Source organism: Ammodytes marinus (assembly GCF_949987685.1).
Source record: "Ammodytes marinus genome assembly, chromosome: 1".
NCBI classification, from domain to species: domain Eukaryota; kingdom Metazoa; phylum Chordata; class Actinopteri; order Uranoscopiformes; family Ammodytidae; genus Ammodytes; species Ammodytes marinus.
This window is the reverse complement of record NC_137230.1, coordinates 21,361,300-21,388,643: the sequence shown is the minus strand read 5'-3', so window position 1 is coordinate 21,388,643 and position 27,344 is coordinate 21,361,300. Positions and strand designations below refer to the sequence as shown.

General features: G+C 42.0%; 1 protein-coding gene across 2 annotated transcripts in view; it reads left to right on the top strand.

The window, feature by feature from the left end:
• Positions 1-27,344, top strand: part of ankrd11 (ankyrin repeat domain 11) — a 176,387-nt gene that overhangs the window by 144,426 nt on the left and 4,617 nt on the right. The window contains exons 3-13 of one of the 2 annotated variants that reach the window (XM_080030440.1): positions 4,571-4,716; positions 8,046-8,178; positions 16,447-16,620; positions 17,546-17,746; positions 17,857-17,999; positions 18,327-18,474; positions 18,607-23,047; positions 23,165-25,850; positions 25,970-26,068; positions 26,949-27,101; positions 27,215-27,307. In XM_080030440.1, the coding sequence (XP_079886566.1) occupies positions 4,630-4,716; positions 8,046-8,178; positions 16,447-16,620; positions 17,546-17,746; positions 17,857-17,999; positions 18,327-18,474; positions 18,607-23,047; positions 23,165-25,850; positions 25,970-26,068; positions 26,949-27,101; positions 27,215-27,307 (8,358 nt within the window). In that variant the 5' untranslated portion in view covers positions 4,571-4,629. Of the gene's footprint in view, positions 1-4,570; positions 4,717-8,045; positions 8,179-16,446; positions 16,621-17,545; positions 17,747-17,856; positions 18,000-18,326; positions 18,475-18,606; positions 23,048-23,161; positions 25,851-25,969; positions 26,069-26,948; positions 27,102-27,214; positions 27,308-27,344 lie in introns of both variants that reach the window. The other variant, XM_080030439.1, reaches the window with a different exon arrangement.

Here is a 27,344-nt window from a genome sequence, read left to right as displayed (position 1 = left end):
CTTTTACTTTTACTTTGAGTATGTTTATTTTGAAGTATTGTACTTCGCTACATTTTATATCACCTGCGTTACTGAGTAAAAAAAAATAGATAGGCTAAAGGAGAGAAAAGAAAAGAAATATCGCGGGGTGCTTTTATTTTTACGGCAAAATACCGGAAACTAACACAGTGAATGATCGACAGGAGGAGAGAACACATTGCGACAAAATGATAACAACAAACATTGCTTCCCTCTATCATTAAAAAAAAAAATCCTAGTTAAACTATCATTGTACCGCACGTGAAGACGTGAAGGCTTTTAAATGCAGCGAACCTTTCATCCAGCCGTGCGATCGGCTCCTCCCTCACCTGATAGTTTAGCTTTCAGTTTAACAGTGCAGAGTAGGATGGAGACGGTTCGTGTTGCCAGGAACTTTGAACAACTTCCAGAAGACGGCAGAAAGTCAGCCTTTGGTCGAGAAGAAAGGTAAAATTAATAGACTAAAATAATGTGGAAGATATGTTATGCGCGGACACGCGAGTCAGATGACATGCGCGACCGTGAGAGAGAGAGAAAAAAAGGCATATGCGACCCAGCTGCACCTCAAAACATCACGACCAATTAGTTAACTCACTTTAAGTCGAATCCAAGTGGTCTATGACCAAGCAATAAAGGAATACAAAACACAGGAAGTTTAAAGCTCCTTGACTCTTGCCACCACAACAGTCATCAATTAAGAACACTGCAGCCTACAATGCAACTTGCTTATCCTGCCAGCTCCATGAGATATAAATAAAATATGCCCTCACATTCCTGCTAGCAAAATACGTGCCCTATCAACAACATTTGCAACGGTTTATTTTGATTTTGACACTTATTTTATTTAATTATTAAAAGTATGTTTTACTTATTTGCATTTTCCTTGTTTTCAGTTCACTTAGGATATGTTTAAAGTCTAAAGTCATGGTTTCAAATGTTACATAAGTGCATGATGCAGTTCCTAAATCAATGAATAATTGTCTATAATAATTGTGATTGCACAATGTCAATCTAAATAATCATGATTATGATTTGTCAAAATCGAGCAGCCTAACCTTGCAATGTCCATGGTTTAGATCAATTATACACAATTACATTATTAGAACTGCAGCTGCAGTCTGTTTAGATATGTAGACCGGTTAAATTCCCACATTAACAGACTATTTGCTCCATATTTGCTTATCTAAAGTATATTGTTGGGGGCGGGACTCGATAAGCCTTAGGCTTCTTCCGTCACCCTTCGGACAACACAAATTAAGATGTATGATGTGAAAGAGATAATTGTGTATTGTGTGGAATTGTCCGAAAGAATGAAGAATAAATATGAATAAATAATGACACAGTGTACATCCATACATGTGTGGCGACATTAATTTTTGCTCTTTAATTTGTAAAAGTGTTGCATTAATTAAACAAAACTAGTTTGAGATTTATATCCCCTTGTCTATAATGCCCTACACAGAAGAGACCCATGCCCCCTCCCGCTGTTAGAAAGTAACTAGTAACTTGTACTTAAAGTACATTTTAAATCAGCTACTTTTTTACTTAAGTAAAATTTAATCCAAGTAATCATACTTTTACTTGAGTAGAATATTTTTGTACTCTTTCCACCTCTGATGATGGGACAGCTCTCTAGACCATAAAGAGCACCATTTTTAGCAGAGAGTGTCGAGCAGTCAAGAAGGGTTGATGCATGTGAGTACTCGCTGAACGAAACAAACTTAAAACAATGGCTAGCGATGCGAGACTGTTGTCAGCTGTTTGTGCTACCCGCCTCATCACTTCCGGGCTTCACTGATTCGCTAGCCCTCCACCAATCAAATTGCTCCGACTGAAAGACTGCCCGACGCCGATTGAACATGTTGAATCGGCTGAAAAGAAGCCCGACGACATCTGTCCTGGCCTTTATATGAACTACGCTGAAGAAACTGGTTAAGAGTGCCTTCAATTGACATTCCCAGGGAAACCAACAGAAGTAGTACAGTTGTATTTATTTTTGTCAGAATTGCTTAAAATACTCACACCATGATGTACCCACAAATACACATAATAAATGAATCAACTGTAAAGTGGAAACAACATTTCACTGAGTGAAACACACTTTTAGCAGATGTTATGCATCTTTTGCCTGGGATTCAATTACGACGGAAATGAGGCCTGGGGTTTTCAACAGAGTTTCCTCTCCTTGTGTGTGCCTTTGTGTGACTGCTAGCTCGCAAACATTATTTTCCTGTATTTGGCATGTCAGCTAAATGCTCTGTTGCAATAACCGCCCATCATAGATGTTGTAGTCCCAAAATAGTGCAGCAATTAGCCCAGCTGTCCCACTTTGAGATGTGTGTGTGTTAGTTGCTCCACTGTTTGTTTATTTCTGAAAGTGGTCGACCTTCCTGCCACTTTGTTTGTTGTGGTGAGAGAGGTAGGAGTTTAGGGGAGGTTAGAGTCAGGAGCAAAGAGCCAGTAACAATGAGCCATTAGAGAGGGGAGGGTGGCTGTGGTTTGCTATGTCTCTCTTTCCATACACCAGTTATAGAGGAGCAGTACATCTTCTGTAGCTGTATGCCTCTCTGGTTGGCTGGCTGGCTGGCTGTGTCTTGACTTGACTGACTTGACTGGAGGGATATAAATAGAAGTCTTTGAATAGGATAACTGCAGAGGGAAGGGAAGCAGGGGGGAGGGGAAGGGCTGATGGAAGTGGCGCCAGAGAGCAAGATAGGAGTGCCACTGTCTCGCGGTACACAAAAAAAGATGATGCGGCCACGGTCTCATCTGTTCACTCACTCAGTCATTTACAAGGATGATCAGACTTGGACGCACTCAGAAGAAAAAGTGCATTATAGAGGAGAGAGTGGAGGGATGGCATGTATGATTAATTCATGGCCCTGTGAAGCAGAAGCCCTCTCTTCATGAAGGAAGGCGGTGGATAGTACTGCACATGTTGTTGTTGTTGTTGTGTACTTGCACTAGGGCTGGCCCAAATTATTCGAATATCCGAGTATTTGTTTGATAAATTAGTATTCGGAGCTCAATTCAGTATTCGGAATATTATTATTGTTTTATTTTTTTCAAAAAAAAATGTTTTAATTTTTTGTTTTGCAAAAGCACCTCAAACTGCAACATATTTAAGTTAAGTTAAGTTATCTTTATTTGTCAGTTGTACACGAGGCACATTGAAATTCGTCTTTTCGCATATCCCCTCTCAAGTTACCACACTTCGGAGGGGGTCAGAGCGCAGGGTCAGCCGCAGTACAGCGCCCCTGGAGCAGTTTTGGGGTTAAGTGTCTTGCTCAAGGACACAATGGTAGAGATGGTGGGCACCGTAGACGCAATACCAGCCTCTGCTAGTTTTACAACTAACACCCTCCTGTCCGGTGCCGGGGATCGAACCAGCGACCTCAAGGTTACTGGTCGGCCACCTTTTTCCTCTAGGCCATCCTACCACCCATCCTTTTGTCAGCAAATGATGATTAGATACACAAGTTATACAACAATTGTAAAATACACATTAGACTTTTAATTTAAAATATATTATATGTTGTGAAAATGTTGAAATGAGTTTTGTTGGAAGACATCCATGGACGAAATAAATATAAATCAAATCAAATCAATTTAAAATATATTATCGAATTATTTGAACTTTGACCTAGTTGGCCGCTGATCTTTCATCAGCTGTAGGCTACATGATGTTACCAGAGCGAGGCAAACTAAAGCGGTACCAAGCGCAGGAGGGAGAGAGAGATGGAGGAAGAATAGATTGTGTTCCTCTTATGTGTGTTTTTTTAAGAACGAGTACTCGAATATTCACTCGGAAAATCTAACGAATATTCGAAGCCTGTAAAATGGTATTCGGGCCAGCCCTACCTTGCACACAGACCAGAGTAGACAATTAAAACACCGAGCACATTATAGTTCATGATAAAAACCAGTCACTCATAATAGGTAGAGTTGTTGTTATTGTCAGGAGGCCGAGGGTATGGTCCATCTTATTAACTGACTATTGCCATGATTTTAGGATAGGGTAAAGCCTACATTTTTAAACTGTGGCTAGCTGTGGTGGTAAGTAGCTGTTTGGGTTTTTGTTGGGACGTGCCAGTCACGTTCCCCTAAAACATTCCTCAGCTGTTCCAAGCTCTCAGTCTCTAGGTTATGCAATAACTGACGTGGTCTGTCCTGTTGTCATTCCTGAATTCCACTATACGACTGCTTTAGTTGTAATGTGTTTGATTTAAACAGTATGCCTGTGTTCTTTTGAGGGATTTCAGTTCATCTGGCTTTTTAAAAAGATAACCGAGGATGTTTTAAGGTTTTAATGGTAGACAGGTTCAGCCTGGAGAATAGATAAGCTTTTTGCCTGCCACAGCTGCAAACCAGCCTGCTGTGCATCCTCTCAGCTGCTTTTCCTCCAGAGCAGAGTTGTAATGGGTGAAAATAGAGTGCTTTATGTACCGCTAATGGCTGCATTGTCTGGCAGTGTGTAAATGTGTTTTCAAAGAAGCATAGTGGCCAGTCACTAACTTCCCTCACCATCTCTCTTTTTTTCTCTTTGTTCCAGACGGTTGATGATGACGCAATGGCAGCGTGAATGAAGCTTGGCGTGGGGAGAGCTGAACGATGCCCAAAGGTGGGGGTTCTAAAACCCCACAGCTGGACCACTTCCCACTCAACACCGACATGGTGGAAAAGCAGGGTGGGAAGAAGGTAAGCCTGAAAAACCTACACACACATACATTTTGATTCCACCAAAGGTTTTAAGTGACATCCCATCGCGATCATTGAAGATTTTTCTCTGACTATATTTCTTGGATATGCTACATGTGCAGAACTAGAGAGTCCAGCTACATATTATCTATATCGGAAGTCATTTGATTTGATTTAATATATTTTGAATGGAGCTATAAAACTAGCTTAAACTAAATTATTTTTAGTTAATAGTTTCCTTTAGCAGCATTACTACTGCTCGCCTATGTAGCACCCCATCTTAGACCTAGCTGTGGTCCCTGTAACAGAAACAAGAAGATCAAGAATGTTCTGTTATTTACCCTTTGCAGAAAATGTGTTTTTTATTTACCATTTTAGCAATGACCACCTGAACCAGCAAATTGAGTGTGCTTGGGGTTACCATTTCACAGTTCTGCCAGGAACACTGTAATGCACAACTACACAAAGGGACAAAATATTGTTTGATACTAATTTCCACGAATAGTGCCATGTTTGTGCCTGTGAAAATAAGGCAAAAGAAGGCAGAATTTCTAACACATTCTTATGCGCCTTTGGAGCTAGACATCCTTGTTAAATAACATATTTGGTCTTGGAACTGCAGGCTGCAACGGTAGCATTCCCTTAATTTGACACAGGTACAGTTATGTTGTTTGCCGTGGAACAAAGTTTTAGGCGCAGCTTGATGATGTCATGGTGTGTGCCAAATGATAAGATTCCAGTAGCAGCACCAAGAGGCGGAGGGAGTAGAGGTATAGCTTATGCAGGCATGGATTTACTGCCCTCCGCAAAGGATTGCATCAGACTCTGGCATTGAGGAAGGGAGTGAGGGAGGGAATGAAGCGCACACAGGGGTGGGTGGAAAACGGAGTGAGAAAAGAAGAGCAGGCATTGCTAGGATACCATCAAACCGGGTGTCTTATGAAGGCAGATCTGAGGAGTCTCTTGTTGTCGATGCTTTCTTAAAAGAAAATTCAGCTAAAAAAAACCCAGTCTAACTCCAGAGATGAGCTTTGGTGCTTTGACCCTTTTCTACCACTTCAGGTCCACATTCACTGTTATACTCCCTTTCTTCTCAGTTTCCCCACTTAGATTTATTGCTTTTGCACATGCCCAGATATGCGCATTATTCTTTTTCATTAATTGCGTGCATTCTCCAAAAAATCCTTTATGTAGCTGAGTGGAGACGCAGACATAGAGAGGAAGGGAGAGAGATCAGCTAACTGTAGCCTCTACTGTACCATGACATCATAGTCTTATGACTGGGGCAGGGCAGGAGGAGGAGTTCAAAGAGTCGACACATAATGGAAAACCTGCCCAGAGGAAAGAGAGAGAGAGAGGATGGTAAGGGGGCGGAAGGTTCGACAGAGAAATTGACTGAAATGAAGTGAGCGTGTAAACATTGCTCCTGACCAGCTCCTGCTTCTCCATTAAGAGACTTTAAATATTCTGTACATTAGGGCATTCTGATTGAAAACTTCTTAAACCTCACATCAAAATACATACTTTGTAATCTGCAAGCACAGCCATTTACTGAAATATGTTGTGGTCATGGGACAACCAATATTTTCCCGTCAAAAAAGAAATAGTGCAAATATGTGTAATTCCTGTGGTGGTGGGAAAAAAACTACACAGCCACTGTCTGTTTGTTGGTGATTGAGAGTATTTAAATGTGCACTTCTGGGTGAGACGTGTTACTTTTGTAAGGTGAACTGACTTTACACTCTTTTAGGAAATCAGTTGTTTCTAAGGAGTCTAAATCTAAATTTTAGGGCCTTGATACATTCCTGGTGATTTACTATTGAGCGTCTGCCAAGTCTGATCAGCTATTTTTATTAGCATTTTCTTTGTGTATTCCTTCTAAATGGTACAATTAGGATTAAGCTTTACATTAAAACTGGCAAGGCATTTTTAATATGTTTTGATGTTAATAGCTTTGAGAAAACAGGGCCAGCATTACAGTGTTGCTTTGAACATGTGCCTCAGTCAAACACAAATTATATAAAAATAATGAGCGATGTTATTATCATGTGCATGGCCAAGAATAACGAGGGCGTGCACATATTGCTGTCCCTCATACTTCATTTTATTCTTCTTAGTATTCTTATTGTTCCGCCTAACGTTTGAGTCACTATTTGCCCGCAACGCCAGAATGTTTGCAATGTTTGATCTGACTCCGATTGATTTGAAATTTCTTACACAAGTATAGCTTTAGGTGCTATACAAAAAAGCCATGATGGATTTTACCTAATTTGCATGAACTGCAATATAGTCACGTGACATCTACTTCGATTTCCAACCTATCATCAACAAACTTTTGTACACAGCCTGAGGGGAGTGACATACACATGTGTATAAAATCTTTGCAAGATAGCTCTAGAAAAATGTCAGCCATTGATGAAAATATCCTCACAAGAGTGGGCCTTTGCTGCTAACTTGCCATGAAGGTTTGACCAACTGTCCAATCAGCCCTAATCTTGGGACTCAACTTCAGAAAGAGTGTGGCAGTAGTTCACCAAGGCATTTTGTGCCAGGCCGACGGAGGTGCCACGATTGCCAAGCTACATTCAACATTTCCGGGGGAATTTTCTAGCTATTATTATTATTTTATTTTTTTAAGTGGCGGCTTTTCTTTGCTTTACAGTAGATTTGTAAATTAAATTATTTGTGTATTTTGGATAGATTTTCAGACCAAATAAGCAATGTAAAGAAGTCTCTTTGTCTCAGTTTATAAAACATTTCTATACCATTAACAAAATATTCAAATATTGCATTTAAGCAATTCCTGACGTGTTTGTTTTTTGCTATGTCTTTTCAGCTCTAACTGTAGTAAAGTTGCTATTCAGGCAAGTCACTGTCACTATCTGAGCAACCAAATGCAACATAGAAACAAGTCAAACAAACACATAAGTATTTACATCTGTTGATAGCAGACTTGGGCTTGTGATTGTTTCCAGCAACTGTAGACCACAGAGCCGAGCAGGCGTCAGCTCAGCCTCCTCTCCCTTGGCCAGGCTCTATGTGCTGTGGCCGGGGAACCAGGAATCTAGGAAGAAAATCCATGGAAAAGTTTTGCTCTGCAATTCCCATAATAGCTAAAAGAGTGAGGACAGATAATGGCACCAACTAGAGGAGAAGGCTGCAGAATCCACAGTTAGCTCATACTTGTCTGTCTGTATTGGCACATGTCTCTTTTTGACTTTTTTATCTTAATGTTCATAAACAAAAGTAGACAAGTACAGCTATGTTACCCCTAAACCATGTGACATAAAGTGTTCCTCTCTCACGATCTGATTTGATCTCCCTCACAGGATAAAGTGTTGTCAAACAAGACTCCTAAATTGGATCGCAGTGATGGGGTCAAAGAGATGAAAGAAAAGGCCTCTAAAAGGAAGCTGCCCTTCACTGCTGGAGCTAATGGAGACCATAAAGATTCTGACTCAGGTAAGAGATTATTTGGATACATTTACTCATATGTTTTGATAGCCCCTCCCCCCTTGTGACTTTTAAGTTGGATTCAAGGAGGAATTCAAGCTTGCAGGAAGTAGTTGGGCGTTATCTGTAAAAGAGGGGTTGGGCTTTGAGTAGTGATCCGGCTCCCAGCTCTAGTTCAATCTACTTGGCTGTGTGTGTTTGTGTGTGTTTAGCAGAACCAAGGAATCTTGTCTAAATTCACCATTTGAAAGGAAAGGAGGACCACACAAAATCATGAACCAATTAAGTGGTAATTTGTGCAACGTACAGGTTGACCAGGTCTAGCATCGGTAAGGTCCCATCTTTGTGTTTTCTTTAATTAGGGAGTGAAGGACTACTGCTCATGCTTGTTTGACTTTGGGCTTTAAGGGTTCCGGGTTTAGTTAGGTGATAAAGGTCCAACTCATAGGAGTTGGTAGCAGCCTTCATATTTGGCGCTGGTCCAGTCGCTACATTGGTTTATGTTCTGTGATTGCACTTGAAAAAGGAGTGGAAAGCTAAAAATGTTTGCGGCTACAGACAACTGTTGTGGTTTGGGGTCAAGTGTGCTAAGACTAGACGTGACTTTATAGACATGTGGCGTTGTGTGTTATTACTCTGTAACTCAAGGTTATTATGAATGAGTGGAAAGTTTGATTGGGAAGATCTGACTTGTTTTCTTTTGACGGTAGGCTCTCTTGAATCCCTGTAGTGTTTTTGATTGCGTGTCATGCTCTTCTATGCTTACATTTATGTTGCAAGAGAATATTTAGCATTCTGTTTTTTCAGCATTAATGTAAGCTTTGTATATATCATTATTGTATCCTCACCAGCTGGTTTCATAGTGTTTACCTTTTAGTTTTCATCAGCTGCCCCTCCCCCCCAGAAAGGAGAGGTGTGAACCCCCATCTCAGGAACAATAGCTGGACACTGTCTATTAGTATGCTAACAACCTCAGTTGTTAGTGGGTTGGGCTAAATGTCCTTTTATCCCTTCACTCCCAAGTCACTGTAGCCTGGCACCGTCCGCCTACCTACTTCCGATCAATTTTAATTTCCCTTCAGTAGTCAGTTTGGGTCCGTGGTATATTCGCGGGTTTTTCAGTTCCAGATTTGTGGCTGTCCAATCAGCAAACAGAGGGAGTGGCTGAGAACAGTGACGTTGAGTTTCAGTTGTAGTCAGAAGCCGGCGCATGACATACGTCACGAACAAACGTTATGCGATTGGTTAGCACAGTGGCACTGGGCAGATCCAATAGTTTTAAACTTCAACAGACACAAGTGAGTTTACGTTTGTCGTTTGAGCGATTCCTGACCTTGTATACAAATGAAATGAAGTACGATGGTCTGGTAGAACCAGGCTAGAGTCACTGTACCTCTCTGCAAAATATTGTTAACAGAACTGACTCTAAATAGTGTCTTGTGTTTATGCTCATTAGATGCGCGGAAGATTTCCATGCTCATGCTATTGCACAATCCTAACAGTTTATACAATCCAGTTGCTAGCATCTGTCTGTCCTCTTAGTACGTAAATGTAATTAGGATGTATTGCATTGCGTTAGCGCACTTACTTTGTCTCAGTCTGCAGTGACTGACCAAATGGTTTCATCAGGGATGGAGAAATGTATTATTTCTCCATCCCTGGAAAACTGTTACAAACTGTTACTATGCCAGTTTGTTGTAAGTCAGGACTTCTGTTTCAGCATTCCTTATGTTGTTTATACAACAACACGAAACGGTGAATACGCGAAAATATTTTTGCGGATGCACTATATCATTTACATGAAAACAGCAAACGCAGGCATGAAACCGCAAGTTCTTGAGGTCAACTCCCAGGGAGGATTTTTTTGGAAAACACAATGGTTTTGGTTTCTTGTAAACACCGAAACCATTTTCCCTGGTAACGCTGACGTCATGGCTCCACTTCACGTATGCGTAGTCTATAACATTTGCTGTCAAAATACCCACACGCGAGTTATAAAGTTAGAAGACAACATAACATGCAAGGTGTCTCCGCGGGACCATCACTGTGATCAGCGGAGAGTGTCGTGCAGGGCTCAAATATAACACTCGCCAATTTAGTCTAAGCGATTAGTAAGTTATTGAGACCACCCGCCACTTTGTCTGGGGAAAGATTTGTGCTCTGCCGGTTTTTCTAGCAAAATAAACGTGTGTAGCTTCTATATGCCAGGGACTCGGCTCTCTCTCTCTACATTAAAAAACACTATCCATAGTTCAGCGCGCAGCGGTTAAGTTACTGTTCAACAAAAGGAGCATTAAGGCAACGGCTTCACAGTAAAAGCATTTCACTGGCTAAACATTAATACCATTTCACTGGACAAACGTGAGTCGACTTTTATTTTGAAGTACGCCTAACAGGAAAGTAGCCGCTCACAAAGCCCCTTCACTATCAGCATGTCTTCTGTTTTCACGAGTTCAATGCGGTGAAATAAGAGGACAGAAAGCTTGTCATTTACAATGCTTGTAACCCCAAGCTTACACCAACCGCTTTATGAACGTTAGTGGCATTAATTTTCGGTTACAGTAAGGTTGTATTCATCAAATTGTACCGGAAGAGCTATCTACTAGGCTAAGTGTCACCGCTGACTATTGGCTTGGCATGCCTACTACAGCGATTTCGGCCCGTTTCCACTGAAAACATGTGTATGAGTGAATATTTCAAATAAATTGCGTCTGAAAGTTTTTTTTAAAAACCAAAAACGGGAAAACTGTTACGTTTTCACCGTGTAAAGTGCCCCTAAGAAAAACATTGACATTGGCAGCATTCCTGCAACCTGAGGTCACTCTCCTTCCGCTCGTCTATCCCTTCTTCCTCATCACCACCAAAGAAGCAGCAGTCTGACTTTAGGGATAGATGGTAGAACAATCATATCAGATCAAGACTAGAGCTGCCTTTCCACCGCGTTTCCAAAGGAACCAGGGTCCAAACCATAGTTCCTGGAACTTTTCTTACCCCAGAAAAAAAGATCCTTCCCAGGGGATAGGACTTAACAATGATTCAGGAACCTTTTGAGCGGGGCTGCAGCGCTGAGGAGTTCTAATAGGTCGAGTAGCCTACTCGCAGCGGTTAACCCTCCATGTTTAAACTTTTTTGTATCTATTTGTCTATTGACACAAATATTCCAGTTCCAATTTTCTTGGGCTCAATAGTAATTTGTAATTATTTTCCTGAGGTTTTTGACAAGTTGATTAATCATTAATTTTAAAAAAATTGTTGCAGAGCTATTATTTGTATGCGTTTGTTCTAGACAGTTATTTCATAATGGCTAATAAGTTCTACCTGAAGAGTGATTCCTGCAATGATGCCCTGAGGTAGGGCTGGGCGATATATCGAATATATGCGATGTATCGCAAGATGTTCTCCAGGGGATGTATAAAATGACCCTATCGCGACCATCGAATACAAACTGGCACGTAATGTGTTTCTTTTTGCCACCGGCAAACTTGCTGGTGTTCGCTTCCCTCGCTCTTTCCTGTGGCTCTCTGGCTCACAGACTCACATGCATTGGCAACTCACTCACTCCCCCCTCCCAACCAGAGTCTCCTGGGCGCGCGCACCTGTGACGTAGTCTGCAGTGCGCGCTGTATGTGTGTTTACTTCTTTACTTTTACCGCTATGTGAAAACAACGAGAAGGGGAGAAAAAAGATGAGACGGCTCCTATGAGACGCGAACAAGCCTTTCTTTATATGTCCATGGAACGAGCGGGTGGAGGGGGCTCGCATGACGGCGATGGCGGCTGCTGTACATAGCATGAACCTTTTTTTTTTAAGGTCCATGCTTATGAGAAAAAAGGTACACATGCGAACGAACGGGGGAGGCGGGCGCGCATGACGGCGATAGCAGCCGCCCTACACAGCATGGACCTTATGAGAGGTAGGCTCAGTAGGCTACACAGGCGAACGAGTGCAGGGGGGCGGACGATTACTCCGACTTCACAGAGAGTTTTTGGTCTGACATTACACAACCACCGCAGTACATTTATTATGATCGGCCTCTTATAATAGGTCCATGGCAGCACCAAGGTAGGTGCATACCGTTCATTGTGAACAATGAACTAAAAGTCTATTAAAAGTAAATGTGCCTGTATTTTTTATAAAATAAAACATACTATTATGGAGCAAAACCTGTTCTGCATGTAAAGTGATGCTGCTATCTTCAGGGGGGTTGGTGGTGATAAACAATAAGTAAGTGGTTGTAATGAGTCATAATTAATGTTCCCAGTTTACAGATTAAAAGTAAATACACATTTGTTTACAAATAAAATAGTGCTGGACGTATTGTATGGGAGTGGTGAAGGATGTGGAATAATCCGTAAAATGTGCAAACTCTTTGCCATATGCAAGTTTCAAATTGTTCCAATGGAAAGCACTAAAGAATATAAACAAGATGTTGTTTCATGTAGCCTAATGCATCATTAGTGCAGACACATTTTGCAGAGACTATTTAAATCATATTACTGGTGTGATGTTATGCAAAAAAATAATTAAATTGAGCATTTAGGATGTGCTCGAGGAGATTTTAAATATATCGAGATATATATTGTGTATCGAGATATACTCAAAACATATTGAGATATTGATTTTAGCCCATATCGCCCAGCCCTACCCTGAGGTGTTAAAATAAGTTATTTTATGAATGAAACATGCCTGACAGCACAATAAAAAAAACTTTTACATGACAAGGACTGTTTTGGATTAGATTTTTCCCACTTACAAGGTACAGAAGGCCTATTCTTGGCATTCAGTCTGTGGGAAACAAAGGAAGAATTTCATTGTATGACTGAGAACATGTTTCTTATTGTGCATATGACAATAAACACTTTGAATCTTGAATCTTTAATCTATTGGCCAAACAAATAGTGCTGACTTACTGTTGCCGTGGTCATAATAATCAGATGCTCTTTTTGTGTATTTGGACTTGCAATTTACCAAATCTTCAGCCTACTCCCCCACCCCAAACCCCTGTTATAACACACAGAGATTTGCCTTTCTGTCCCACAGACTCCCGCTGCCTGTGAATAAAACCAAAAGGTAGAACATGTACACTCTCTGATAAATGTGCAATATGGTTTGTTTTTTTAAACGTCTGTGTGAGGCAGAGAGGACAGACAGGGCACTGTACACTACACTATGTTTGCACTGTATATTTATGAGCCTCTCTTGCTCAATACAAAGCATTGACAAAACATCCTGTTGGCCACTTCCTGCCTCTTCTCCCTTGACTTCCTGTTTATGCATGTTTTTTATTAGTCCCTGAACAGAACACTGTTTCACAGCAATCCTACCTGGTCGAGCTGGTTAGAGTGGTTCTTCTTGTTGTAGAGTTTGTTGGCGAACTGAACCAGACAGTCTCTTTGTTTTGGCGTTAGCTAACACTCTAGCATTGTTCTGTTACTCTATTATAACCAGACATTTATGTTTGATGTGGTCCCCTCCCCTGGCTCAGGTAGGCAGTCTATTCATGGGAGACTATCCCTAGCTGGCTTGCTTTTTCTTTTTTATTGTTCTTTTCTTTTATCTTGTTAGTCAAGTTTCAGGCAGTACTGAGAGTTAGGTTTCAAACCTGTCTGTTAGCTGAGCACTATCATTTTACTGAGACACATAAGCAGCGTTCCATAATTAGACACCCAACAGAAATGTGTACTATGGGAGCAGACACACTGTATTGTGTTATAGTCGGTTCATTTGTATATCAATACTCCACATGTGTGTATCTTTGATCCAAGCAGTGATAATGGGCATATTTAATGAAGCCGTCTGTTTTGTTCCTTAGGTTCTCAGGGTGTGTATCCAAACACAAACTGTATGAAAGCAAAATCATATCCCTTCCTTTATAAACATGTGGAACACATTTGGTGTAGCTCTGTTCTGTTTTCCCACAACATCCTGTCTAATTAAAATGACAAACATTTGTGTGTAGTAGCTGCTGGTCTGAGAATGTGTCAGATTTTCCTAGCTGGTGAAGCTTAAAAATGGAGCAGGCAGAATCACTGTTTCAAATTGACCAAGTGTCCAATCTGCATGTAGACTTGCGCTACCTAAAGTCTGATCAATTTCAGAGATAAGCAGTCCAGTTGCTGCCACTGATGATTAATCTTGTATAAGAGACTTTGGCCTTGTATGTTCTAAAGTAGCCTTCCTCTGCATGGGTGCATCAGGGTTATAACTGACTACCTGGTTCCCAATCTTGTAAACGTAGCCTGGAAAAGCTAGCGTAGCACTTTCTCTGTTCTGCTGCTTAAAAAAACATGTTTGGACTGCTTCTGTGGTTCCTGCTGTTAAAGTCCCAGAAAAAGGAATGTGTCTAAATGGCAAATGCTTTGGAGAACGTGAGAGTGGATCAAAGAGGGGTGGGGGCACATTAGCTGTAAGTGTTCACAGATGTTAGTGAAAGTTCATCAGCTCTGTACTTGGTACTGGAAAAATATTTTCCTGGAAAGGCTGTAGCCACCGGAAGCGTGAACCGCCATGCTTCCGTCTTGCCTTATTTACTTGTGTGTTTGTAGCCTTGAGCAATGCAGCCTGTCTTCGAATAAGAAAAGCACCGAAGAAATCAGGCTCAGACACATCCACTGCCCTGCTTATGTCTTTGTACATGCACATTAGAATTTGCTTTTCTCTCCTTGTGGTAGGAGACGTATTGCTATTTTTTTTCTTCCTGTGTGCTGTGGGAGTTGTTCCCATTCAGAGATGAAGTGTTACAGTCATGTGTAGCTTTACCCTCTGTAAGGGTCATCAGATGGTATGTTGCCACTGAAAATAATTGCTGGGTGTGTCTTTCTGGAGCAGCTGCTTTTGTCCAGTAGCACTGTGTCTCCAGTAAGCCTGGCAGGCAGGCGGGCATGTGGTGACCTTGGCAAGGCCACTTTGAATTGAAATGTAAACCAACTATTTCGTAATAACCGTAGCCTTGCCAAGTCGCACCCTCTTTCCTCTCTTCTCCATTCTGGCTGATTGGCTTTGAGACAGACTGACATAAACACACTGCTTGTGGGCTCCTCCCCTGCATCAGGGACAGCTGGGTATTAACACAAAAGTCCCCCCCTGCTACCAAAATACCTCTCGCATACTGGGCAACATACCATGTAGTATGTGAGCAAGTAGGTTTTGTTTTGACTTTTGCCATTGAAATTCTACACTAGCCCATTGATGACGGCTGCTGCGCGATGCCACATTGGCTCTCCTGCCTGATGCTGCATCGCGCAGCATTATTACTTTATCTAATTTTCATGGCATTCCCAGCATAGAATGCACTGTCATTGGTTCAAATACAGATGAGGTGGGTTTTGTTGATTTTTTTAAGACCACATGACCACCCAAAAGTTGTGTGGTTTGCCAAAAATCACGTCAATCAAAAAAATAAAAAATAAAAAAAATACGCCAGCTATGTCGGCGACAGAACAGTTAGTGGCGTTTGGTGCGCAGAATCAAGGTCTACTATAGACTACTGACGAAAATCACACAACACATTGCATCTATTTATTAACAATATTTAATAATTTTCTAATTCATCTAATTTTGACGATTTTTTAAAATATTTGTTGGTTTGTAAGCGCTAAGGGAGCATGTTTAAATAAAACCTGTGAACCTTAACTTTTAAATGTATTTTATTTCATGTTTCTATGTGCTACACAGGCTTAGATATTAAGGTTTTGGTAGACTTGACAATTCGTACTATTTTTTCAGAAAACCCTCAGGCATTAAGGACATGCATCCTAGATTGCCATAGTCATCAATGGGCTAGAGTAAAGTGTGTGTAGCAATGAGAACACTGTTTGTTAAATCATGTAAATTGAAAATATTGTGCTTTTCTAAATGTGCTTTTATGTGCTTTTCTAAATTGTCATAACAGTGGAAGAAGTAAGGTAGAGGAAATATAGGTGATGGTGTTTGTTGTAATGGCATGATATAAATGAACAATTTTATGTTTTAATAGAAATAGTGTGGAATATTGTGAAACAAACATTATAACCAACTACTAATTTAAGTGTTTATACTTTTTTTCTTATTCCTAACAAACTAGAGATAGATAAAACATTTACCCAATGAATAATTTCAAAATTTATAATGAATGTATATTATATTTTACTAATAATATACCTAATACTCTCCCCTCCTGTGGAGGTTCAGTAAATTAAATTGGTTGGTCTGTGTGCTAATTACTGTGTAGTCGAGTGCATGCAAACATGCAAGGTGCATAAGATTAACTTTGCTTCTCTCCACTCACTGTCATTACAGAGAAACCAGGTCCAGAGCGGAAGCGTATTAAAAAGGAGCCCACCAACACCCGGAAGGCGGGCTTGCCGTTTGGAATGGGGATGCCAGGGATCCGGGCTGGGTACCCCCTCTCTGAGCGGCAGCAGGTGGCCTTGCTCATGCAAATGACAGCTGAGGAGTCCGTCAACAGTCCAGGTGCGTGATTATCATGGAGGCCACGTCTTCTGTGGACGGGTGGCAGACCGAGCTTTGTAGACAGTGTTTGTGTTGATGTGGAAGAGCAATGAAGGTGGGCTATAAGAGAAAGAGGCTGAGGCATGGAGTGTATTGTTTTCGGTTAATTTCAAGGTTGGCTGCCTTATTTTTTCACATTTGTTCATTCACATTCTTTTTAAAATACAGAATGGTGCCATCAAGGGAATTAAACCACCTGTCCTGGTGGTATTGCATTAGTCTGAAAGTAATGGTGCAATCTCAGCATCTGAGCCAAATCACAGAAGGCAGCCAAGTGCTTAAGGCCTGCAAGCATTTATTTTTATTTATTTTTGTTACATGATATCCTGCTGTTAGATTATTATTCATAACATTAACCTATTCCTTATTTACTCTCAAATGGTACATGTATTTTGTTGAAGACAAAGTCATTGGGCTATGATTGTATTGGATACCTGAACTAGTTTTATTGTTACATGATCATTTGTTTTTTGATTTTCCTTACTGTTGACATTTGAGATGTAATAAGGTTGGTTGGGACCAATGCATAGCCACCTTCAAATATATTCATTCCTTTGTTGCATGCCTGAAGGCATGGACACAGATTAGTAACTGAGTGTGTTTCAAATATAATTTGGGAAAATATCTGTGCAAACTCAATAATGTAAATGTGATTAAGGCTTCGGTTTAATCTTGTAAATGTGATGAAATGAGCTCAAGTGAAGTAGTTCCAACCACTCTGATGCCGATGGTTGGAGTAAGATTGCCCCCTTGTGGTGGTAATTACCTCAAACCATCTGTTATTAGTAGTAGCAGACAAATTAGGGACGACAATAATGGTCAATTCATAAGAAATGTGCCATTAGAAATGGATGTGTCAAGTGAAGTTTCCAATTCCTACCTACAGACACAACACCAAAGCATCAGTCACAGTCCAGTATGGGTCAGAAGGGAACGCCAAACTCTGCATCTAAAACCAAAGACAAAGTGAATAAACGGAATGAGAGAGGGGAGACTCGGCTGCACAGAGCAGCAATCCGTGGAGAGGTACGCCGCATCAAGGAGCTCATCAGCGAGGGAGCTGATGTGAATGTAAAAGACTTTGCAGGTGAGATGCTCTTTTTATAAACTGTCCTTTACTTTGTGCATGTAGAGGTATATGTTAATTCTTATGTTGCATATGTTTTGATCTCACACTGTAATTATTCTCATGTTCAGGCTGGACTGCATTGCATGAGGCGTGCAACAGGGGGTACTATGATGTGGCCAAGCAGCTGCTGGCAGCCGGAGCAGAGGTCAACACCAAGGGTCTAGATGATGACACCCCTCTACACGATGCATCCAACAATGGACATTTCAAGGTAAAAAAAAATGCATTCTCAATAAAGGCAGTTTAAATCTGAATGCACTTGTTTTTACCATGTTTAGGTTATTACCAAAATAGAAAATAACAAAATAACATGTCTTAAACAATATAGAACCAGGTATCATCAGACTAATTAAGTAGAGATGGTCAGTTTCTAGGGTTTTTACTACAGGTAATTATTCTGACTTTTTAAATAATATCCATGAAGCAAGTGGTCCGTTATCTTTATAATCTTGACCGCTAAGATCTGAACCACAAGACTATTTTGCAATATCACCCCTCAAATGGTACTATATGTAATATTTGATTTGATTTGTTTCAGGTGGTTAAGCTACTTTTACGTTATGGGGGGGACCCACGGCAAAGCAACAGGAGAGGTGAAACAGCTTTGAAGGTTGCCAACTCTCCGACTATGCTGAATCTATTGCTGGGGAAAGGGACTTACACCTCAAGTGAAGAAAGTTCATCAGGTAAATAGTATAACATATTTAAGTCACCTCAATTACTTGACTCTTACACGTTGTTAGTTGTTAGTGTAGATGGACTGGACTGTAATTGTTAAATGACAATGTTTATTCATTGTGCCTGTTTTTCCTTCACAGAATCATCAGAGGAGGAAGATGCCCCCTCATTTGCCCCATCTAGCTCTGTAGAAGGCAATAACACAGACTCAGAGTTTGAGAAGGGTGTGAAGTCGAAAGGGAAAACTGCAGACCCTTCGAAATCTGCTGCTGTCACACCGGTCAAAGATGAATACGAATTTGATGAGGACGATGAGGAGGAACGTGTTCCACCTGTGGACGATAAACACCTCTTGAAAAAAGAATTTCGTAAGGAACCGATCAGCAAGGCCAACAGCTTAATCTCCGTACCCAAGACGGAGGTCGTCAAAACCTATTCCAAAAGCAACTCGCTCACACCAAAGAAAACTGTCAGGCGAATCATCTCTGACAGTAACAGTTCAGACGAGGATGATAGGACTTTGTGTTTCACACCAGCGCCTACGTCACGTCAACAAACCCAGAAAACAAATACCAAGACTAGAGACTCTGGAAGCATGAGCTCAAAACAACAGAAAGACAAGAATAAAGTCAAAAAGAAGCGGAAGAAGGAGAGTAAAAATAATGTTAGTAAAGAAGTCAGGTTTGGTAAAGTCAATGACAAATTCTGTACATCTGACTCTGATTGTGGCGATATGGAGAGTGAGGATGACAAGGGCTCAAATAGTATAAAGGACTTGTCTGCAACAAGCCTAAAAGAATCACCTGGCTTTAATGCATCCTCTTCCTCCTCCCATGGGAACTTGAATTCTCAGAAACAAGCACCATCATTAGCAGAACAGCATCCAAAGCAGTGGAGGACAGATGGCTGGAAGACTGTGTCATCTCCTACATGGTCAGACGTCAGTTCCCTCTCAGATTCAGTCAGAACAAGACTAACCAGTGAGTCTGACTACTCCTCTGCTGACTCCAGTGTTGAGTCAATAAAACAAGTGAAGAGGAAAGCGCAGGAGAACAAAAAGAGAAATAACAATGTGCACAGTAACACAGTAGACAAGAAGAATTCTGAGCACTACAAAAACTCCAATGCAGAGAGTGCGGTCTCCAAAACAGATGTAGATGGCAAAGTGCTGAAAAAGCATAAAGTGAAGCACAAGAATAAGGAAAAGGACAAAGCTCCTAGTCTAGTGCTAAACCAAGACATGAATGAGAAATTTGTCAAGAGCTATTCTTTTGATTTTGATGATTCAAGGCAGAAGTCCCTAATTGTTGAGTCAGAATCACCAGCTGAGAGCAAGGTCAAGATATCCAAACACGATAAAGACCATTCAAAAAAGGAGGATAGGTTTTCAAAAAGCAAGTCTGAGGATAAGGATTGGTCATCTGGAAAAGATCTGCAAAGAACAGCTAAAGAGGAGAAAAATAAGAAAATGAAGGACTTCACCAAGGACAAGACAAATAAGGAGGAGCGGGAGAAACCTGTAAAATCTGACAAGGATAGAAATGTCAAGGATAAGGAGAGGCCGAAGGAGGAAAAACAAAAGGTTCACAAAGAGGAGAAAAAGAAAAAGTCCAAGGAGAAGTCTTCCTCAAAAGCAGACAGGAAGAGCGAGCAGAAAGAGGAAAAGCATCTTAAGGTGGACAAGGAGAAAAACACCAAGGAGGAGAAGGAGAAATGTAAGAAAGACAAAGCTCAAAAGGAAGAGTCTGAGTATGAAGGCTATGACGTCAACAACCATTTCCTCAACTTGGAGGACACAAAGCTCAGTGCCTCAGATGACCATCATGACAGATGGGGCTCAGAGATGTCCTCTGACTCCTCCCTCTCTGCAGATGACAGCTGGGACGCTCCTGTCAAAGAGTATAAGGAATACAAATCCAACAATGCTGTTAAACTGATTGTTGAGACTGTTAAGGAAGAGACGAGGCGAAAGGAAAACAAAGTAAAGGACAAGAAATCTGATCACACTGAGAAAAGATCAGAGAAAGAAGCAACTTCTAAGAAGAAAGACAAAGACTCTTCAGAAAAGACAACTGAAAAGAAAAAAGACTGGTCAGAAAAACAAAAATCAAACTCCAGTCACTCAGTTGAAAAAGAAAAGAAGCGCAAGGAGTCCACAGAAACCGTCAAAGACAAAAAGGACAAGGATTCTCTGGAGAACAGTCGCGACCGTAAAGACTCATTGGATTTCATGAAGGAAAGAAAGGAGATAAAAATCAAGCAGGAATCTATAAGAGATGCATATGGCAATGATACCTTCTTCAAAGACATTGATGCTGTTGGTAAATCATGTGATGTCAGAGAAAGAAACCACTCTGGAAAGGAGAAAGAAAAAAAGAGTGAAGCAATTGAAAAGCGAGAAAAGACGAAGGCCGACAAGCACAAAGACAAAATAAAAGACAAGGCAGCTGATCCAGAGAAGGATAAGAGTGAGAAAAGCTCCATAGAAAAAACTGTCAAGGAAAAGGATGTAGAACGGGCCACCAAAGACAAGAAGGATGGAGCCAAAGACAAACACAAAGAGTCTCATGGCAAAGACAAAGATCGAAAGATGTCTTCAGAACAGACCAAGGACAAGAAAGAAAAGAACTCTCAAGACAAACATGCTGATAGGGAGAAGGATTTCTTGGAGGTAAAGAAGGAGGAAAGAAAAACTGAGAAAATCCGGGAAAAAACTTGGTACAAGATAGCTGACATATTCACTGATGAAAGTGATGATGATGAGGACAGCTACAACGGTGGCGTGGCACTCGTCGTATCTGACTCCATCAGAAAAGACTCAACACCTGATCAGGATGAGCTGGATCACTTCCCTTCAGAAAAAATTAGAAAATGCTCTGCAGATGTTAAACATAACATGGACAAGGCAAAAGACAAAGAAAAGAAGAAAGAAAAGTCAGCTTTTGACACAGGTAAAGAAAGGAAAGGTTCCTTGGAGAAACACAACAAAGACAAGAAAGATTGTGTTGATGCAAAACATAAGGAAAGAAAAGACAGAATGTCAGTGGACTCCAACCAAGACAAGAAAAATAAGCAGAAGTTGTTGGACAAAAGGGACACCAGTGAGGAAAAGACAAAGAGCAAATATAAAGATAAGCTGGACCATTCTAAGGAGCGGAAACCCTCAAAAGGCAGTGGTGAAAATGAAAAGTCCCTCTTAGAAAAATTGGAGGAGGAAGCTATGAATGACTACAAGGATGACTCCAATGACAAGCACAGTGAAATATCTTCAGATAGTTTCCCTGACCGAGGACATGAGCCTACCTACTACGACGCTATCAGCCTGACTGACGTGTCTGAGGACAGGAGAGACTCCCTGTCCATATCTACACCCCAGGACAAATTCAGAGAGAAAGAGAGGCATCGACATTCATCTTCATCTTCGTCCAAGAAAAGCCATGACAAGGAGAAGGAAAAGGTCAAGAAGGACAAAGGAGACAAACGTGACAAGACAGAGGACATCAGAGATTCTTACAGCCGCAGAGAGAGCCTACCTTTTGAAAAAGAGCCCATGCCTCTGGAGGCAGACCCTTACACATTTCCATATGGCGGTAAGGGAGATGGTGAAGACGACTTTGATAAAACATTGGAATTTGAAAAAGAGATGTCAAAAAAGGACAAATCTACTGGTGTCATCAGTGAAAGGATAAAGGACAAGAAGAAAAAGGAGAAACATAAGGAAAAAATTAAGGAGGAGAAGAATAAGTATATTGATGGTTTTGGGTCATTTAAACACTCCAAAGAGGATGTAAAGTCAGGGTTGAAAGAAAGCCCACAGGTCACCGTTCTGAAAGATAGGTCAAAGGAAGAAAGTCCTAAATTTGATATTAAAAAAGAACGAAATCGAGATGTGTTGGACAAAGACAACAGAATGGACCACAGTAAATCTAAGGCTAAAGATGAAAACGAAAAGCTCAGTCAGTCTAAAGACACAGTCCGGAAAGATAATCGTCCTCGTGAAAAACTGTTGGTGGATGGGGATTATCAGATGACAAGTTTTGGCCAGATGTTGAGTCTCAAAGACCAGGAGATTGAAGAGCGCCACAAGAGACATAAAGAAAAGATGAAGCAGATGGACAAACTGAGACCCAAGTCAGGGGACCCTAAACTCAAGGACAAAACCAAATCAACAGAGGAAGTACGGAAAAACCGCAGTGAGCTGTCATCAAAGAAATCCAACAGTCTAGAGTCTGGTATCAAAGAGAAGAAGTTGAAGGATGTTGGTCTCCCAGTCCAAATGATGTCCCCCAGCAGGAAGTTCCAGCCTACTGACAGTCAAACTTTAAAGGAGTGGCTACCTGGCCATCAAATTAATGAGAACCTTCCAGCTTCACCCAGGCCGGATCAAAACAGGCCAACTGGTGTCCCAACACCAACATCTGTCATCTCCTGCCCAAGCTTTGAGGAAGTAATGCAGACTCCACGTACACCATCTTGTAGTGCAGAGGATTACCCTGACATAATGTTGGACGGGCCGGACTGCCAAAACTCATCAGCAATGACTATGTCAATGAATGCCTGCTCTCCATCCTTCTTTGAAAGGTATTTTAACATTAATCTCCTCTTCAGGGCTATTGTTTTAATTATTTTTTGTGTTTTAAACTCTGTTGAATGTGACATACTTTCTAATTTCTGGCCTTTCTGTTGTCCACCCAGCAGGTACTCGAACTCTCAGAGTTTTCAGGAGGGCACCTGTCCTACCCCTGCCAAGAACCTCCAGCTGCCACTTGTCAGCCGTTCTGCATCCTCAGATGTCCGCAGGCCTCTGGAGGAGGAGTTCAAGGCTGAGGCTGAGTTCCTTCGACAGCAGAGTGATCCCTCTGATGAATTTGATCCATCATCTTCCTCCCAAATGCTAGAGGACAAATCAGCAACTGTGGATAGATCACAGTGCCTGTCATCACCTTATTTCTCACCAATTAAAATGTTGTCCCCTCGGCAGGAGCCCACCCGTCATGTGTTAGATGTGGCAGAACCAACTCTTGCTGGCACAGAGGTTAATGAACACCTTCCCGAAAATGTATTCAATCCTTTCTTGCCCAAACCTTCAACACCAGTTCACAGGCCAGACCCGCAGGAGCCCTGCTTTGACATTGCTGCACCACCAACCCCTGCTCCTGCTGCTTTGCCACCCCTGGACATTGATGATAGCTCTGAACCACACCACAGTGAGCCTAATTTGGTCCTCTCAGATCTTCCCTCTGTCACAGAAGAACAGGAAGAGGATGAAGAAGAAGAAGAAGAGGATGAAGAAGAGGAAGAAGACGATGAGGAAATACGCAAAGTGGATGAGAGAGCTGATCGAGACCACTGTGCAGTGGAGGAGCCACAACAAATAATGGAACCATGTTCCTTCTCCCCTCAAGTTGAGGACCCTCTGAGGAAAAGCTGGCCTGCAGAGTCTCCAGACCAGCAGGATCCAGAGGTCCACCAGCTCTCCCCCATACACTCTGCACCCAGCCACGGAGAGAACTGTTTTGATCACAGCATGGGTTGGAACCCTGACATGGACCTCAAATCTCCCCAGAGGACCTATGGGGAGATAGAGGCTGCTGTCTCCAAAATAACCAGCCCTTACTCCCATTCAGACAATGACATTCAACACTTGACTGCGCACCTGGCTGTCACTCCCCCCTATTCTACATGGAATAGATGGCACAAAGAGGAGCCACAGGATTTTGATGAGCAGAAAGAGGCTGTGGCCGACATTCCGTCTCCAGAGAGGTCTGACCCGGCTATTGATGGGGAACCCAACTATTTAAACACCTCATCATCCTCCAATAGACTGGAGTCTTTCTTCCAGGACTGTAACAAGCCGAACATAGAGGACAGTCAACAGATGGAACCTGAGTTGACCTGTGTGGAACCAGACAGCAGACAGACCACACACAGCTTCAGTGCGGATGACCACATGGCTCCAGCTGTGCACCCTGAGCCAGTGGTGCCCTGGGCAGACCCATTCTCGGCTGAGGCAGATGAACTGGATGACCTGGGACCGTTCTCTTTGCCCGACCTACCACTACCAGACAAGTCAGAGGAAGCTGAATGTCGAGACCCAGAACTAGTTGACCACAATAAGACTGTGCCGACCCACATTAGACATACCAATATGGAAAGAGGAGACCCAGACATAATGGAACTGGACTCACCAAGCCCGGCAAAGAATCCATGTCCTGCTGGAGACCTAGGTTTGGGGGAACCTACCGTTCAAGACTTTGTTGAACCGTCCCCACATGTGAACTTCCAACAAGAGTTGGACCCTGAGCCTCAGAGTGTGCCAGTCAACACCTCTCTTTCTCTTATACAACAACAGGGCTCTGTGTTGGAAAGAAAAGGACCTTGTCGAGGACCTGATGAGTCAGATCCCAATATGTTGTATTCACCTGTGAATTCAGATGCCAATCAGCAACATAACATACAGATCCACCCCCTCAGCGAGTCATTGCATTTACCCATGGATTCAGTGTCTGCTGTGACGCAGGAGGAGATGTCTGAGCCTGAAGCAGAATCAATGTCATGCAGTGCTCTCCCTGAGCTTCCAGTGGCAGTAACCCTCCCCAGCCCAGCAGAACTACAAGACACTCAAGAGACCACATCCAAGGTAACACCAGTGATCTCGACCCCTGTGCCCGCCATTGTAGATGTCCCCAAGAAGGTGGATGAAATCCCTCAAAGGATGACCCGCAATCGCGCCAAGAACAATCCCGCTGCCGCTACTCTAGTCCCTCCTACCTCCAGCATAATAACCTCGACTGCAGCTGCAACCCCTGTAACGACCAGTCCCGCAGTGAGCATCACTCCGATTCCTGCTAGAACCCCAACACCAACCACTGTCTCTTCCCTCTCAGCTCCAAAGAAAGACAAAGAAACAGTTATCAGTGTCACCTCCACTGCATCTAATTTAACTTCCGCATTGTCTGTTACTGCCTCTGTAACAACATCTGCTTCAGTGGTCATCAGTAAGACGACAAAAGGTCGCCCCCTCCACATAGATGAGGAGGAATCTCAGACCCAGCACCCACGGAAGAGGAGATTTCCACGCTCTGCAGGGCAGCAGGTCCAGGTCCAGCTGGTTAACACAGCCATGCAGCAGACAAGGGAAATGATTCAACAGACTTTGGCTGTAGTAGTCAATGCCATTAAACTTGATGATATTGAGCCCTACCACAGTGACCGATCCAATCCTTACTTTGAGTACCTGCAGATCAGGAAGAAGATTGAGGAAAAGAGGAAGATTCTGTGCTACATCACCCCTCAGGCCCCTCAGTGTTACGCTGAATACGTGACCTACACTGGCTCCTACCTTCTGGATGGCAAGCCCCTTAGCAAGCTTCACGTACCTGTTGTAAGTTATGGTGTCTTCATCATTTTCCCTAATTATATAAAGTAATTAGTAGGTTAAAAACTGTTTTACTTAGTTGATGTTTGCATGGCCAAATAAACTATGTTGCATTTGCTCATCAGATCGCTCCACCTCCATCGCTGTCGGAACCTCTGAAGGAGCTCTTCAGACAACAGGAGGCAGTAAGAGGGAAGCTCAGGTTACAACACAGCATAGAACGGGTAAGGAACATAATATCTGAATCATTTTCTAGGATCATTCTCTTAAGGAACTTATTGCTCACTTTCTTTCCCTGCTGTCATATTTAAGATGCACACGTGCACTGAACGATATTACCCCTTCTTTGATTAAAGATCAAAGCCTATGTTTAATAGAAATGCACATGCAGTCTGCATGCCCCCTACTCCTTGTGTCATATTGAACTGCATATGTATATATGTAATCTCTCTCCCTTCTTAAAGGTCACATATTATGCTAAATGCACTTTTTAAATGTGTTCTAACATATCCATGGGTCCACGGTGTGCCTAGAGACTGCCAAAATATTTAAATAAATAACAATCTCTCCTGTTCTCACTCTCCCCCTTTCTGAAACCCCCACCCCTCCCCCCCAATATACTCCAGTCAGAATTTTTCCCCTTTTCTGACCTCACAAACTGGAAAGCCAGAAGCTTCCACTGTGAAGCCCAAATCCCTATTTCTTATTGGTCCACGGCCCTGACAGACAGAGGGCGAGGCGTATCTGGCTTCGCTTCCGGACAGGGGGCAGGGGCAGCTCAAAGATTGTATATTTACGAGGGGAGCTGCAGCTCTTTTTAAAAAATAGGCCATTGTGAGATTAGCTGAACATCAGCATAGTACAATAAATTATCTGAAAGTTTTTTTCAGCAAACAATTAAAGAAAAACGTATTAGGGACCACTAAGACCATATAATATGGTGTATAATAGAACCGAAAAGTGTATAATATGGGAGCTTTAAGTGAAGACCATTTCTGTGAAACATTGGACCCATTTTTTTTAAACCGACCAACCAGGCTCATCAGCCTGTTATCCATCTTCATATCTAACGTTTGTTTTCTTTCCTTTGCTCACTGTTCACAGGAGAAACTCATTGTTTCATGTGAGCAGGAGGTTTTAAGGGTTCACTGCAGAGCAGCCAGGACGATAGCCAATCAGGCTGTGCCATTCAGCGCCTGCACCATGCTGTTGGACTCTGAAGTATACAATATGCCATCAGAGAGCCAAATAGGAAAGGTAAAAATATGCACAAGTGTCACGTCAATTACAACTAATTGTATTATTAAAGGCAGCCAACTATTAGTAATTCCTTACCTTATCTCACATGTCACTTGGTGTATGTTCCTCAGGGTGATGAGAACAAATCTGTGAGAGATCGCTTCAACGCACGTCAGTTTATTTCCTGGATCCAGGATGTGGATGACAAATATGACCGCATGAAGGTAAATATCGGCATTCTGCATGTGCTGTTATGTCTTC